The sequence below is a fragment of the Pollicipes pollicipes genome, unplaced genomic scaffold (assembly GCF_011947565.3).
Source record: "Pollicipes pollicipes isolate AB1234 unplaced genomic scaffold, Ppol_2.1 Scaffold_4740;HRSCAF=5597_pilon_pilon_pilon, whole genome shotgun sequence".
In the NCBI taxonomy this organism is placed as follows: Eukaryota; Metazoa; Arthropoda; class Thecostraca; order Pollicipedomorpha; family Pollicipedidae; genus Pollicipes; species Pollicipes pollicipes.
Genome location: NW_023596545.1, coordinates 9,494,625 through 9,508,026, shown reverse-complemented (window position 1 = coordinate 9,508,026; position 13,402 = coordinate 9,494,625). Strand labels below are relative to the sequence as shown.

Genomic DNA, 13,402 nt, shown 5'->3' with positions numbered 1-13,402 from the left:
ACTTAGTATTCATAGCACTTCCTTAGCGGAGTTCGCCGCGTGATTCTGATTCAACTTCCAAACGCAAGCCGATCCCGTCCATCGGGTAACTTTCCTGCGGCGTTCTTGCCAGCAGGTCTGAGCGGATTTAACGTGTCGGACAGTATGCTCCGGCACGGCTGTACGGGTCAAGTGAACCCGTTCAGTCAGTTGTCAGCAGACCTCTATCAGCAAGCTGGCGAAAGTGTTAGCACGGCCGAACGGGCCGGGCTGACCTTGGCTGGCCGGTCGCCAGCTGACCTTCTTCGGTGGTTAGGCGAAACGGCACGCCATCTCAGGGCTCGTGCGCGGCATCAGGGGTGTCGATTGACATTATTTTGTGAGGGCCCGGCCCCGCCTTGGGCTCGCAATGTTGGTCATGGGTCTCCTCATTGCTGGAACAATACAAATGTTATGAGGGTATTCTTTTCCCTCCATGGCCTCTATAACGCTTTTAAAAGCTTCTGTTAAGTACATAGTACAATGACCACAACTAACTGTGCCGTTCCTCAAAATAAAGTGGGCGTGATCCGGTGAGAAACATGCCTTTAAAGGGCAGTGGGGTAGCTGCTACGTCAGCTCACTTCCCTCCCTATCCCCACACAATACGACGGTAATTTTTTGGCCAATCCCACGTGGGTCAAAGAAAACAGTTGTCTTAATGCATATAATTCCAAAGGTTACTGCTTACCTACCAAACATCGATTTAACGTAGTGTCCTTGAAGGACAGCTATTTATTTTTTTCTCTTCCGAATTTAGTTTCTTCCGTCCCAACTTGCACTGCTGGCAGGGCGTGGGCCACTGAATTGTGCCGGTTGTTTGTAGCGAGGTGGGTGGACTGGAGCATCACTGACACCTTCGTCAAATTAAACGGACTCGAAAAGAAAGAGAGAAAATAATTTGCATTTGACGTTAGGCAGCTTTCATATGCACGGTTCCAAGCATAAAGCAGATGACAATGTAGTACCTCCAGAATTGGTATTTGCAGAGCCTTTCGGAACACGTTAAAGGCTGGAGAAATGCGTCAGCGCTCGGTTAATATCACCCACCCCCTGATTACATATCACCCCCGCACACACACACACTCACAGCCATTGTAGCTGATCGTGGATCCAGAGGCGCCACGGGGCAAGGGCTCAGACCCCACAGAGGCCACGCCAGGCTGAACGGACGCAGGTTTTTAACACAAAGTGCAAACGCCCGGTCGCCCTCGGCGCCTTCCAGCCTACCTGGAAAAGCCGAGAGCAAACGTGACGGCCCACTGAACGAAAGAGAATGAGTTTGGCTGATTGAAGGGACCGTTGTTGGAAAGTTTTTCAGAGTTCAGTACGCTGCCTGGGGGTTGCGATGTTATTGCCAGCTGCCCTATATGGTGACTGGCGGGACACCTTCGATTGCTGAAAAGCCTTCCTCGCTGCTGTTGAGTTCTTCGCGTTTGCTTGGAGGGTCCTAAGCTGATGTTTGGGGGCTTTATGTTTGCCTGTCGCAGCGCTCTCGATCGCTCAGGCCCTTCACGGGCTCTTTCCATTCGCCTGGCAGGCAGGGGCGGGTCTAGCCTGGAGTTGTTTTCTTTTGTTTTGGGGGGGGGGGCAACCGTTCGTCGCCAGCTGGCTGGTGTGGGATCCGAGGTCCAGTGCATGGTGCCTCTCGCAAATACGTAGTAGGGACACCATTCAAAACCGAAAAAAGCACCGAAATGCTTTTGAATCTTAAACAGAAGTTAAAACAAGACAGTTAAAACAGTTAAAGTTAAAACAGACGGTAAGTAGACGAAACTTTTGTGAAGTTCTGGGAATGTTTGGGGGGGGGCAAAACACAGTCTCAGAGGTCTGAGGGGGGGGGCATGGCCCCGTGGCCCTTCCCCCCCTCCAGGATCCACCTGTGCTGGAAAGAAGGATTCCATATGATTACCTGGTACTCTTGGTGGTTCAGGGGCCTTCTTAATGGTGTCGGGTTCTGCCCACTTGCCGGAGGGTCCCGCGCTGTGCTAAGGGTCATGCATTAATATAGGGCTCTTTCTGTTTCCTCCCATTGACGGAGGACCCTACACTTCTATTGGGAGCCGTTTCTATTAACCTGCCCGGACGCTCTCTGGGGCTCCTCTCATCGGTCTTGGGTACTTCATATTTCCTCAGAAAACCCTGCGCTGCTGCCGGAGTCCATATATAGTCATTCACTAATGCACTCTCGACCTCTTGAGGGCCTGTCTTATTAGTTTTGGGCCCTTCTCGCTTGTTCGAGGGCCCCTGTGCTCTGTCGGATGCCCTACATGTTGACCTGTCAGGTGACTTCCGGTCGCTCCGAGACCCAACGTATTTGTCTCGGGCTCCTCCCGTTTGCTCGGGGGAACCTACCCTGTTGTCGGGTCCCTGTGTTGGGCTATTGCTACACCCTCGATCACTCACGCGCCGTCCACATTGGTGTTTGCGTTTCAAATTTTATCTGGTAGCCCACGCTGTTAGCATTCATGTTAATCTGTACCAGGGATTAACCTTCATGTTAATCCCCTGGTGCAGTCTTGGTCGCTCCAGGGCCTCCGCAGCGATGTTGGGCTCTTACTTACGGCCTCAGAAGAACCATGTGCTGATGCCGAGAGTCCATACGTGTTTGTGTTTGTCAGCACTTTGTCACTCATGGTGTTTTGCACGTTAGCAAGGGTGAAAAGTTGTTGCTTGGGTGTCATCGTCGGCACATCGTCGAGCCCAGTCGTATGTATGTACATGACTTATTTTCAGGTCTTTTCGTGCGAATGGCGTACATAAATTCCTTGCACAGAACATTCAAAGATCCATCCTGGGCTGACTGGGATGCGAATTTCTTTCAGCTTTCGCAAATGATCTCCTTGCTCGAGACTTCGGAATTCTCGTGAAATTAGTTTATCAAGAAGGGCATGACTTAGTGTAGCAAGTGCACAAGTCCGAGATCTACAATATGACGGTTTTATTGGCGCCTTAGCTGCAGATAGCAAAAGTGGCACATCCGTTGATAAATATTTGCGCGGAAATGCTTACAATAATGGTATGCACTGCGGGCGTGCGTATTTCATTCTCTTCGCTTGTTGAGCTTGACACCTTTTTGTGCATCACATTCTTAACACAGTTCGAAGCTGGCATGTTTCGCACTCCTTCATTACAGTATAAACGTGCGGCAAAATACGTTCTTCGTCATAAGGTAATGACACGTGAATGTTTCTTTTCTAACATCATTCGGGGAGTCAAATCCGCCCTTTACGGCCAAGGAAATATGTGGCATCAAGAATCTCTAAATTGTACCGGCTTACCTGCCTTCAGTTACCCCTCCACACCCTCTCCCAACACAACACACACCACACCACACACACACACACACACCACACACACACAACACACACACACACACACACACACACACACACACACACACACACACAACACACACCCACACACACACAACACACACACACAACCACACCACACACACACACACACACACCACGCACGCACACAGCAATAATTCCCCAGGCTATCACATGTGAGTCATTTCTATTACAATTCCTGCATATATACTGATGTGGGCTAAAGCCAGTCAATATACGGTCAGCAGCCTATGAAATCGATGTTTTGCGGTGGCTTCGTTGCGCATAGCGACAGCTACTCATTCAGATCAACAGGGCTGGTTTTCGGCAGGGCGGCTAGACGGCTTGCCGCAGATTGATCAGCTAGCCGCGGAGGTCTGTTAGCCGATCCGACCAATCGGCCGTGAAAAATTAGACCTTTTGAAAAACGCATGCGCATGTAGTCGAGCTGAGGATTGGGATGCGCATGAATCGGCTAGCCATTCGGCCACGATTACGTATTAGTGCAGCCGTTGAAGCTATTGCTTAAATTCGCTTTTCAAGCCTTAATGACACGTTAAGTGTTAAACACTTTTGCTGTTTAAACGAGTACAATCATGGCCAATAGCGGAGAATAGGCCTAATTCAGTGTTTCTCTTGGGAAAGGCTACGATTGGTATTATTTCTGGCGCTGCGTGCTACAGTGCTGCGTGTCCCCCCACCTTAGAAATCTCAGCTCCGCCCCCGAATCTAGTCTGATTCTATTGCCTACCAGTCTGCTATTTCCGCTGATTTTATCGGATATTGTATCCTTTTACTAGGTCTCCTTTTGCCAATTTTTGCCTGAACGCAAGAACATATTCGCCGAAATCGAGAGAATAATCGGTATTTGAGGGTGGGCTAGGTGAATGCATATTTGCGATTGGTCTTATCGTTGGGACGCTGCCCTCCCCTACTCATAATTCCTTAAAAGGCCCTGGATACTTGGTTCAGATAAACCATTTCTTTAGATACTATGCATCGTTTGAAGGGTCCACCGTCCATTGGGATTTGCACCTTGGAGATGGCTTTGCACTTGGACAGACTGACATTGAGTCAGAGTTCTGATCAGAGGCCAGAATAGACTCTTGTCTTGTCTTGTCTTGTCAAGTCTTGGGTGAATTCAGGCTCGGAGTCAACTTGCTTGCCGTTGGTCAGAGTCAGAGTGGAGTCGGCACTGTCAAGCATAAGTCCAATTATGAATTTGAGTCGGTGATGAGAGTGTACTGTTACTCAATGGCTCCTCAGTAGCATACTGTTTCTCAGCGGTGAGGAACAGAGTCACGCACCTTTCCAATGCTGCGGTTGAAAAAAAAGCACATTCAACGGCAAAACACGTGTGTACTTAAAACTGCCTGATGAGATGTTTGTAACAGCCTCAGTGGGTTTCAGTGAGTGAATGAATGCTTACCGAGTACCGGCGGCGTCAAGGGGCATCATGCAAGGCGATGACGTATGGACAGTTAAGCGATACGGAATGCGATTGTTATTACAGGTGAAGTAGTTGTTACTTTGTACAGCAATCGGTCCAGACGACCGTGCACCCGACTGCTGGCGCCGCTAACTGTTTCAACTAAAAGTGAATGGGTGGAGACTCGGCTTGGCCATGCAAGCCTGTGCAGCTGGCAGATTTAAATCCCAATTAGGCATGCCCTTCGTTCGCCGTACTTCGTAGGACATTTCGAGCTGCATGCCCGTCTGAGCAAACATTGACCCCTGAACTATGCCGGACCTCAACACATTACCCTCGCATTGTGTATGTGGTTAGTCCGACGTCTTCCGCTGACTCTGTACTGGCTGTGCCTGCGAGCTATTCACAGAACTCGCTCTGGTTCAGGGGAGCATCAAGAGCAATAAATAAACCTTGTGTATAATCAATTTGTTATCTCCGTGCGGTCGTGTTTGCTTTACAAGCCAAGGATATGTTCGTAACCAGATGCAGCATCAGCAAGCGTGTCTTCATAACCAGATGCAGCACCGGCGACATTCGACACTGCGGCGCGCTCTTGCATCATATGCACGTCATAGCTGGCGATGGTCCACCTAACGAGACACGACAGGGGTCCGACAGTCAGGCGACCACCAGGCGCCCGCGCCACAACAGCCACCTGGAGACGGAAGCAGTCCACTGTCGTGTAGTGGCCACGGCCGTGTTTTCCTTCATTAAGTTCGTCATGGACAACTGCAAATAGAATCACACGGGCACCTTATGAATACTGGGTGGGGGTGAGGGGATAAACTACATTGTAAAATTACCGTGGTTAGGTGAAATGCGTCGAAGGTTGCAGTCACATGCCCATCTTTCTAAGGCTTGCGCGGCTTGTATTGCACAATTCTGAAGCTTTGCTATTAGCGTGAGCCTTACGGCAGACGAGTGTCAGGTATTGATCCTTCAAAATATGACAGTACCTTAGAACTCAGACGAGTTAAAAATATCTACGACGCTGCTGATCTCCCCGTTGCTTGTTAGTTGTTGTGGATAACAGCTGATTTTTGGAACAGATATTGTCGCCTCCCGTTGAGGTGCTTGCCGTTGTATATTTGTTCTCACACGCCCCGGCCGTCTTACTCCGTCCCAGCGCCCCGCGCGCTCCCAGACAGCGCCAGTCCCCACCTCGGACCGTTTAGTCCTGAGTGCGACGCTTGAACGGACAGGCCGGGCCGTCTTATTGGATGACTGCGGTGCTGCGACGGCTGTTACATTCAGCGCTCGGCCGCGCCGAAGGGGCTTCGATAATCGAAGGATCTGGCCACCGATAGTCCGCGGGGCTCGCCTGACTGCTGGCGCCGCCGCACGGCGCGCTGCGGAACTGTCCCAGTGCTCAAAGTTCGAACGGTTTCTGCTTTGCGCCTTGCGAAGTGCGCTGCGGGAGGAATGCCGAGATGTGGCTGGTGATGGGGAACGAGATGGGAGGATGCCGAGATGTGGCTGGTGATGGGGAACGAGACGGGAGGATGCCGAGATGTGGCTGGTGATGGGGAACGAGACGGGAGGATGCCGAGATGTGGCTGGTGATGGGGAACGAGACGGGAGGATGCCGAGATGTGGCTGGTGATGGGGAACGAGACGGGAGGATGCCGAGATGTGGCTGGTGATGGGGAACGAGATGGGAGGATGCCGAGATGTGGCTGGTGATGGGGAACGAGACGGGAGGATGCCGAGATGTGGCTGGTGATGGGGAACGAGACGGGAGGATGCCGAGATGTGGCTGGTGATGGGGAACGAGATGGGAGGATGCCGAGATGTGGCTGGTGATGGGGAACGAGATCTGGCGGGTGTTCTGTCCTGAAACGCAGCTTTAGTTGTTCGTGTCACTCCTCGCACTTCATCGGCTAAATTGATACGGTATTTTTGTGCCAAAGTATGCAGCCGATGTGCGCAATTGCCGCAAAAAAGAAAGCATCGCGCTAGGCGTTGAGTTTTCTTCTGGGGTGCTGGTTATCTGGGCCGCGTTGAAACCTGTGTTCGCCATTGGAATTGATGCCGTCGACTGCAAGTCTAACTTTGATTTGCATTATTTTCATTCGCTGTTGCATCAGCGGTGGGGACTTCCGAATGGCATTTCAATGCAGCGTTGAAATAGATATGCTAGGTATAGCAAGATTGAGAGAACAACAAAGATAACGCGGTTTGGAAGTTGAGGCATTCCCTTATATTTCAACTTCCCCCAATATTCAGCACGCATAACAAAACGTGGTTACCCTGTGAATTATTACACTTCATTACACTATGGTTCTAGGCAGAGTACCTGATCATGGCAGGCAGCTTGATTATTAATCCGCACAGAACGCATTCTTTCTTCAGAAAATACTTTACAAATGAAGCAAGTTTGTCTGTTATGTTGTATTTGCAACGGCTAGGTGAACGTCGATGTAACTACCAAAGCACAAGCAGTTACGTTTTGAAGATGACGAAAGTAATTATAAGGACTACCAGCAATCAATATCTCGCTCTTTTTCAAACACCACTTATGCAGCAGCGCATTTAAGAACCACGATATTTTTAAGAAACACCATGACTCTTGACGCGCGCTTGGGTGGGGGGTCAATTTGACCCCCCAGAAGGTTTTGATTTTCCGGAGTTGTTTCCGAACGGCGCGGTGAAACGACGCCAAATGGTGCATAGCTGTAGGCAGTTGAATAGCGCACCGTTTGGTATCTGAAATTTATGTGTAGTTTGTGATGTCACCGACCTACGGCAGATCAAGTCAGGCCATGGATTCAGCGAAATCAATTTCTGGGGAATTGTTCAATCTGTTGCAACGACTGAGCGTTAGATACAGTCATACATCTCTGAGATACTTTTTTAGGCAACACAGTAATTGAATAAACAAATTCCATTGACCTAGGGTCAGGTATGAAAGTCAGACCAAGGTCAAAACCAACCTACTGTACTACTCAGGGCTTACTGTATGGGGTAGTTTATCGTACTCATTTCGAATCTGTTATCACCATAGCTTTGTTTTGCATCTTCCATTGACTTATTTAAGGTCAAAATCGGTCACTGACCTAAAATGACCCACGTTTTAGTAACCTAATGCCTAGTGTAATCTTTGTCGCTTATTCAAATGAAAAACTCATAGCAATCTTGAATTATTTTTGTCACAATGACCTTCGAAAGGTCAAGCAAGGTCATTGACCTTGAATGAGTAAGTGACTGTTCGCTTAGAACGGATATCTAGGTAACGAGGGTCTTTGAAGATCAGCCTGGAGTTTGACGTTGGTGGACCTTATCTGACCCGAAGATCATAGCCTAGGAACCTCAAACTTGGACCTTAGTGAGTTCACCTACATGTCAATACACTCTGTGAATTTAGTGTCTCCCGCCCCCTTAGTTCCTGAGATCTCATTGGGGTCAAATTGATCCTCCTACCCGTGCGAGGGGTATCCAACCGGCCACCCGGGCGCGTGTTAATAAAGCAATGCTGTGAAAGTTTTTCATAAAACACTCAAAGCTCATAAAACACTAAAGGTTGAAAATGGTATACAAAATGGAACGCATCATGAACAAATTAAAATGCAATTTTCCCAGATTTTAAGGTGATTTTCTTGCTCTAGATGTTCGATGTCTGGTGACAACAATTTCTCAAGTTGAAGATAATTGATATTCTGGCCGTTCATGAGAGATACCTTGTATCTGGCGGGAGCGTAACAGTGGAAAGGTGTTCCGGTCGCTGGTCAGCTAGTCGGCTGGCCGCCGGTCGCTGGTCAGCTAGTCCGCTGGCCGCCGGTCCCTGGTCAGCTAGTCACCAAGCGGAAAGCCGGCCAGCGGCAGGCAATCTCGTGATGAAGTGTCGTGCTTGGTTGTGATGGTGCTTAACAGCCAACTCTTATCTATTTGATCATCTACTCTTCGAAAGAGCCTCACAATGGGAGGATGCACCAGACTCTGGAGAAAATAAGCGTACTCCAAGTACCTGCATAATACAACGTCTAGCACTCTGAGAATGTGCATGGGGAGTTGATTCCCAGGTGCAAATTATCAAAGATAGACTCTTAACATTTAGTTGCAGAAACTGAGAACTTTTGGTGGCCAAAATTGCGTACGGCGAGTAGTGCTGCTTCTCGCTTAATTGAGTTCAGTAAGTTCTGGACTCCGCCCGCTCATGTCTCTAGCCTCGTTCAGATACCTATTGCTTATTGCCCCGATTCTGCTACATTGCATATCGATGCAGCTCTCTGCATCTTTTTTGTCGTTTTGTGTCTGAATGAATGAATAAAGTGCCCTAAATCCGATGAGAAATCGGTGTTTCGGGGTAGGCTAGGCAAATCTTTATTTCGGATCCATTATATCGTTGGGATGTCCCCTGAACCAAAATTTTTTTGACAAGCCTGTGTGTTGTACTGTAACATTACATTCGGATTGTGGGGTAGTGTTCACACAACAGGCACTGCTCAGTGTCAGCTCCGATCCCAAAAAATATTCCATCAAAATACGCTGACTAAATTTTTAAACAATGAAAAGTGAGCTTTGTGGCCGACCCGACATGTGTCTGAATCCCACAATCGGTTTCCAGATCCATGCTCTTGTAAGTTCAACGTCCCACGCGATCATTGATTTATAACTTGATCTTAACGCACGTGAGGTAAAACAACCCGCGTACTATTCGTGTAGAGTTGTAGCGTTCTCTCCTGACAAACGAGCTCGCGTGATCTTACTCTGCGGACATGCCCCTGAGCCAGATGCGTGCACTGCATATGCGAAGCTTGTGAGTCTCATTGGTGACCGACCGGCGCACCTCTCCGTGCGTGCATACCGTCAGCATGACCTGCGTTTGGTCTCGTTCCAGTTCGCCGCCTCCGAGGGCAGCGACGTCAGGACGTCCCAGGTGCGCGGTTTGGGCACCGACGTCGCCATCGTCTCCAGCATGGTCTTCCTGGCGCAGTTCGTGCTCAGCCTCTGCGTGGGCTCGATCGTAACGGCCGCTGGCACCACCACCATGGTGGTCATCATGGCGTCGGTGCTGAGCACATGTGGTGCCATCACGGCCACGCAGGTCACCTATCTGGACTTGTAGTGTAGACTATACCCGAAAGGTGGCGGTAGCGGTACTTCGTCGGGCCGGCCGCCGAGGCAAGGGCTTTGCCGTGAGGCTGGGGCAGACTTAACTGAGTTTGGAACGTTGGGGGCAGGGGGCAGCCAGGATGGTGTGAGCACTTGGACGCTGTTTTGTTATGACGAAATAACTGGCTGCACATCCTGTATCCTGTTGACTAACATGGACAGTGGCATGTTGCGCGGCCGAATAGCACTAAATTAGTCACAGTATCAGCGGCATCTCCTTTTATCCTCTTTCGCGCTTTATCCTGCATTCTCGCGATGCCCCATTCACCTAGGGTAGGCTACAGGCGCCAGCCATGAGTGGGCCGAAGTGTCGCCTGCTAGTGGTCTCCGTCCGAGTGCATACCCCGCACCAGGGTTCCCTGCGCGGGCTAGGCCTTGGTTGGATCCTCTGGTGTGTGTAGTCTTGCCGCACCGTTGTGCATTCTCCTTCATCCTATAGCCCTGAAGCGGCCAAGACGGGCTGAAAGGCCTCTAATCCAAACAGCCAAACGACCAACCCAGTGTCAGACGGTGACCGAATGGACATGTGCGGCACGCAACTGAGACGACTGTTTTCGGCATCAGGGCGAACCAAGATTAACAGTCCATTAACCCACTCGGCACCGTGCGCATTCGAGTTTGCGGCGTCAGTGGTCTGTTCGGATTGCGTCAGTTCTGTGAACAGAGCAGGGACTGGGTCCTGATAATCTGAGCGCCCGTTGCAAATCCTGGTGGTCCCCCTCACCCAGGTCATATATCTTAGCTGCGCACCTGATTGAGGGCGGTGATCGATAGAATGGAATGATGAGCTTCTTGGTAAGCGTGGATTAACGACGCCTTCTGCATCCCGCACATACATTTTGACCACGGAGTTCGCGGTAACCAATGTTTAGGGCCAGGGGTACAGCTGTTAGGGGCCGGGATACAGCTGTCCCAGAGCTTACTAAATGGATGGGAGGGAGATGTTCAACCTTTGACATCTATTTGTTGCTTTATCTTCTATCAACGCCTTGACACTCTAGGAGTATGTGGCGGCTGGCAGTCACCAGTTGACCCAGGGGTGAGCATGGCTGCCTGGTCCACCCGGCTGTCTGCGAACATGCCTGCATAGGGTGTCTATGCCGGCCAATTCTCGGCAACCCAGATAGCCCAGGTTGGCTGCGGTCCTACGCCGTCAGCAACCCTGCGCTTGACTCCGCCCCGTACCTCCGTAGCTCTGAAATCATCACTCACAGCCGAACAAGCTCCGGTCGAAACGGACCAAATCAAACCTAGGAGGCATCAGGGTACCGTGCCCGTATATAGTTGTGTCGTAAGAATGACCGACCTGATCATGTTGTGCACGACAAAAGATGTGTTCCCGTTGTTTCCGTTTTGTCCCCGCTCCTGCCCTCTACCCACGAATTTCCACCGCCGCAGTGTCCGCGAACGTTTTTATTGTGGATGTTTCAAGCGTGGTCTCCACATCAGCTGTGAGGACCTCGGAACGTTGTTTGTAGACGTGACGTTGTTACTTGATCGTTGTTTTGTGACGCAGTAGTTTTACGTGATGGTCGAATCAGCGTCACTCGTGGGAACGCCAGAGGACTGGTCACGCGGGCGTATGGCCGGTGCGCCAAAGTCAGTCGTGAAGTCAGAGCCAAGGACACTTGATCATGATCGGGTGGAAAGATGCGCCGAAAAAGATGTGCGTACTATATGGGCATAAGAAAAACGGGCTCGTTCAGTGTTTCTTATCCGAAACTCTCCTCACGACGGAAGAGGGATGGGAGCAACCGGCGGAAACGGCTGCTGCCAGACCAGAACAAAATGACCAGGAAATTCCCCAACAAATCTTCTAAGCACCAGAACATGGCCTTCCAATCAGGTTCATAGACTCGACCCATGCGTGGTGTCCGTGCCATCGTCCTATACAAAGGCTGGAAGCGCAAGGTTTCCGCAAGGCTAAGGATGCTGAAGGTCATCGAATGACCTCAGGTGGCCTCGCATGTTATCCACAGGAAGCGAATGGTGGTATGGTTTTACTAGTATCAGCTTTACTGTGCGGATATACGTGAGCATAAAAAGAAGTGGCAGAAGAATGGCACGACTTTGTCTCCCCGACCTGGCAGATCGACCGTAGAAGATGCTGCCAAATGACCGACGTAAGCGAATTCGGGCTCAGATGTACTCAGTCGTACTTAGAAGAATGCAGACCAGGTGCCGAGCTCCTCTGTACTTTTACCCTACAACTACCCTAACCCAGCACTTACTCTACCGCTTGCCTTTCTACCTGTTTTTTGTTACGGGTGGTCTTGCACATCGGGTGTGGAGTCAGAACAAGGTGTGCGTCTCCGTGTTTCCGTGAAACGATTTCTCTCCCATAGGTCCCCGGAGAAGCACACCTATACGACCCCAGAGATTTCAATGTTCCCAGCATTGCTTTCGGCGTGCGCCCAACGTCATGATTCGACCCAGTGTAATTCGTGTTGTCAAATCAAGTGTGCGATATCACCCCATGTGTTTTGAATGGCATAAACGCCTGCGTACTGAGAACTGTTTACGCAGCAGTACTGCTGGCGCATACGCGAATCGATACGACTGCGCCCTGTGTGTCCGTCTGTGCCGTGGCCGCGTGAGCTCGGTGACAGTGCTTGCGTCGTGTAGTCGCCTGTAGCTAGTTGGCTGTCTTCCGTTGTCGCTGTTACTCGGTTGCGAAGGATCCAGCTATATCATTGGATCGTATGACTGGCTGAATACATGTTTTAGTGTTCTGGACGGCAGAAGGCTGTGTGGTCAGGGTGGCTGGCCGGGGCCGCGGAGAACAGGGCTCACAGAAGTCGGCCTGGAGCTTGCCAATCGAAGGTTTTCGTCAGATGTGAGGCTCGCAGTCAAGTGTCACTTCTGCATACACCCATGGTGATGCTAGTTATTGTGCGATTGTTGTACTGACATCCGTGGTATGGTATGCGGATGGAAGCGATTAGGCGACACAGAGCATTAAAAACGGCTAAGGGCCGGGGAGGCAGTAGTTAATATGACATTTTATACTGCCAATTTAAAATAACCCGAGGAGGGCGGTTTCGTTTCAATGACACCAATGTATAAATATTTGGACTTCAGTGCAGCTGCTTCATCCATGTATGTACCGGTTATATGTATGGAAAATAAGTTCCATGAAGTTTCAATGAAGCGGGCCAGGCATGTGAAAAGGGCCTCGTTCAGATACTTCAGAGCTGCACGGACACCCACACCCAGGTAATGAGACGACCGCAACCTTGAGCCCCACCAAACGGACTCGCTAGCTCGGTCAGCCCAGCTGGCCGAGCTAGCGAGCGCTGTCGTGCTCGTCGGAAGGACGAAAGATAGGGGCTCTCAGCAACGAACCAGCTGCACAAAATCCTCCAGCCGTGCCCGAACTATTGCCGCGGCTGAACAGACGAGAGCGTCTCTTAAGAGATCGCCCACTGTTTTTTTCCCTATGAGGGAAGGGAATACTGGAGTCTGA

General features: G+C 50.4%; 1 protein-coding gene across 1 annotated transcript in view; it reads left to right on the top strand.

Moving 5' to 3' along the window:
* Positions 1 to 12,664, top strand: part of LOC119099355 (proton-associated sugar transporter A-like) — a 43,218-nt gene extending 30,554 nt beyond the window's left edge. The window contains 1 exon segment of the mRNA XM_037222483.1: positions 9,662 to 12,664. Coding sequence (XP_037078378.1) covers positions 9,662 to 9,889 — 228 coding nt within the window. The 3' untranslated portion in view covers positions 9,890 to 12,664.
* Positions 12,665 to 13,402: the final 738 nt, after the last annotated feature.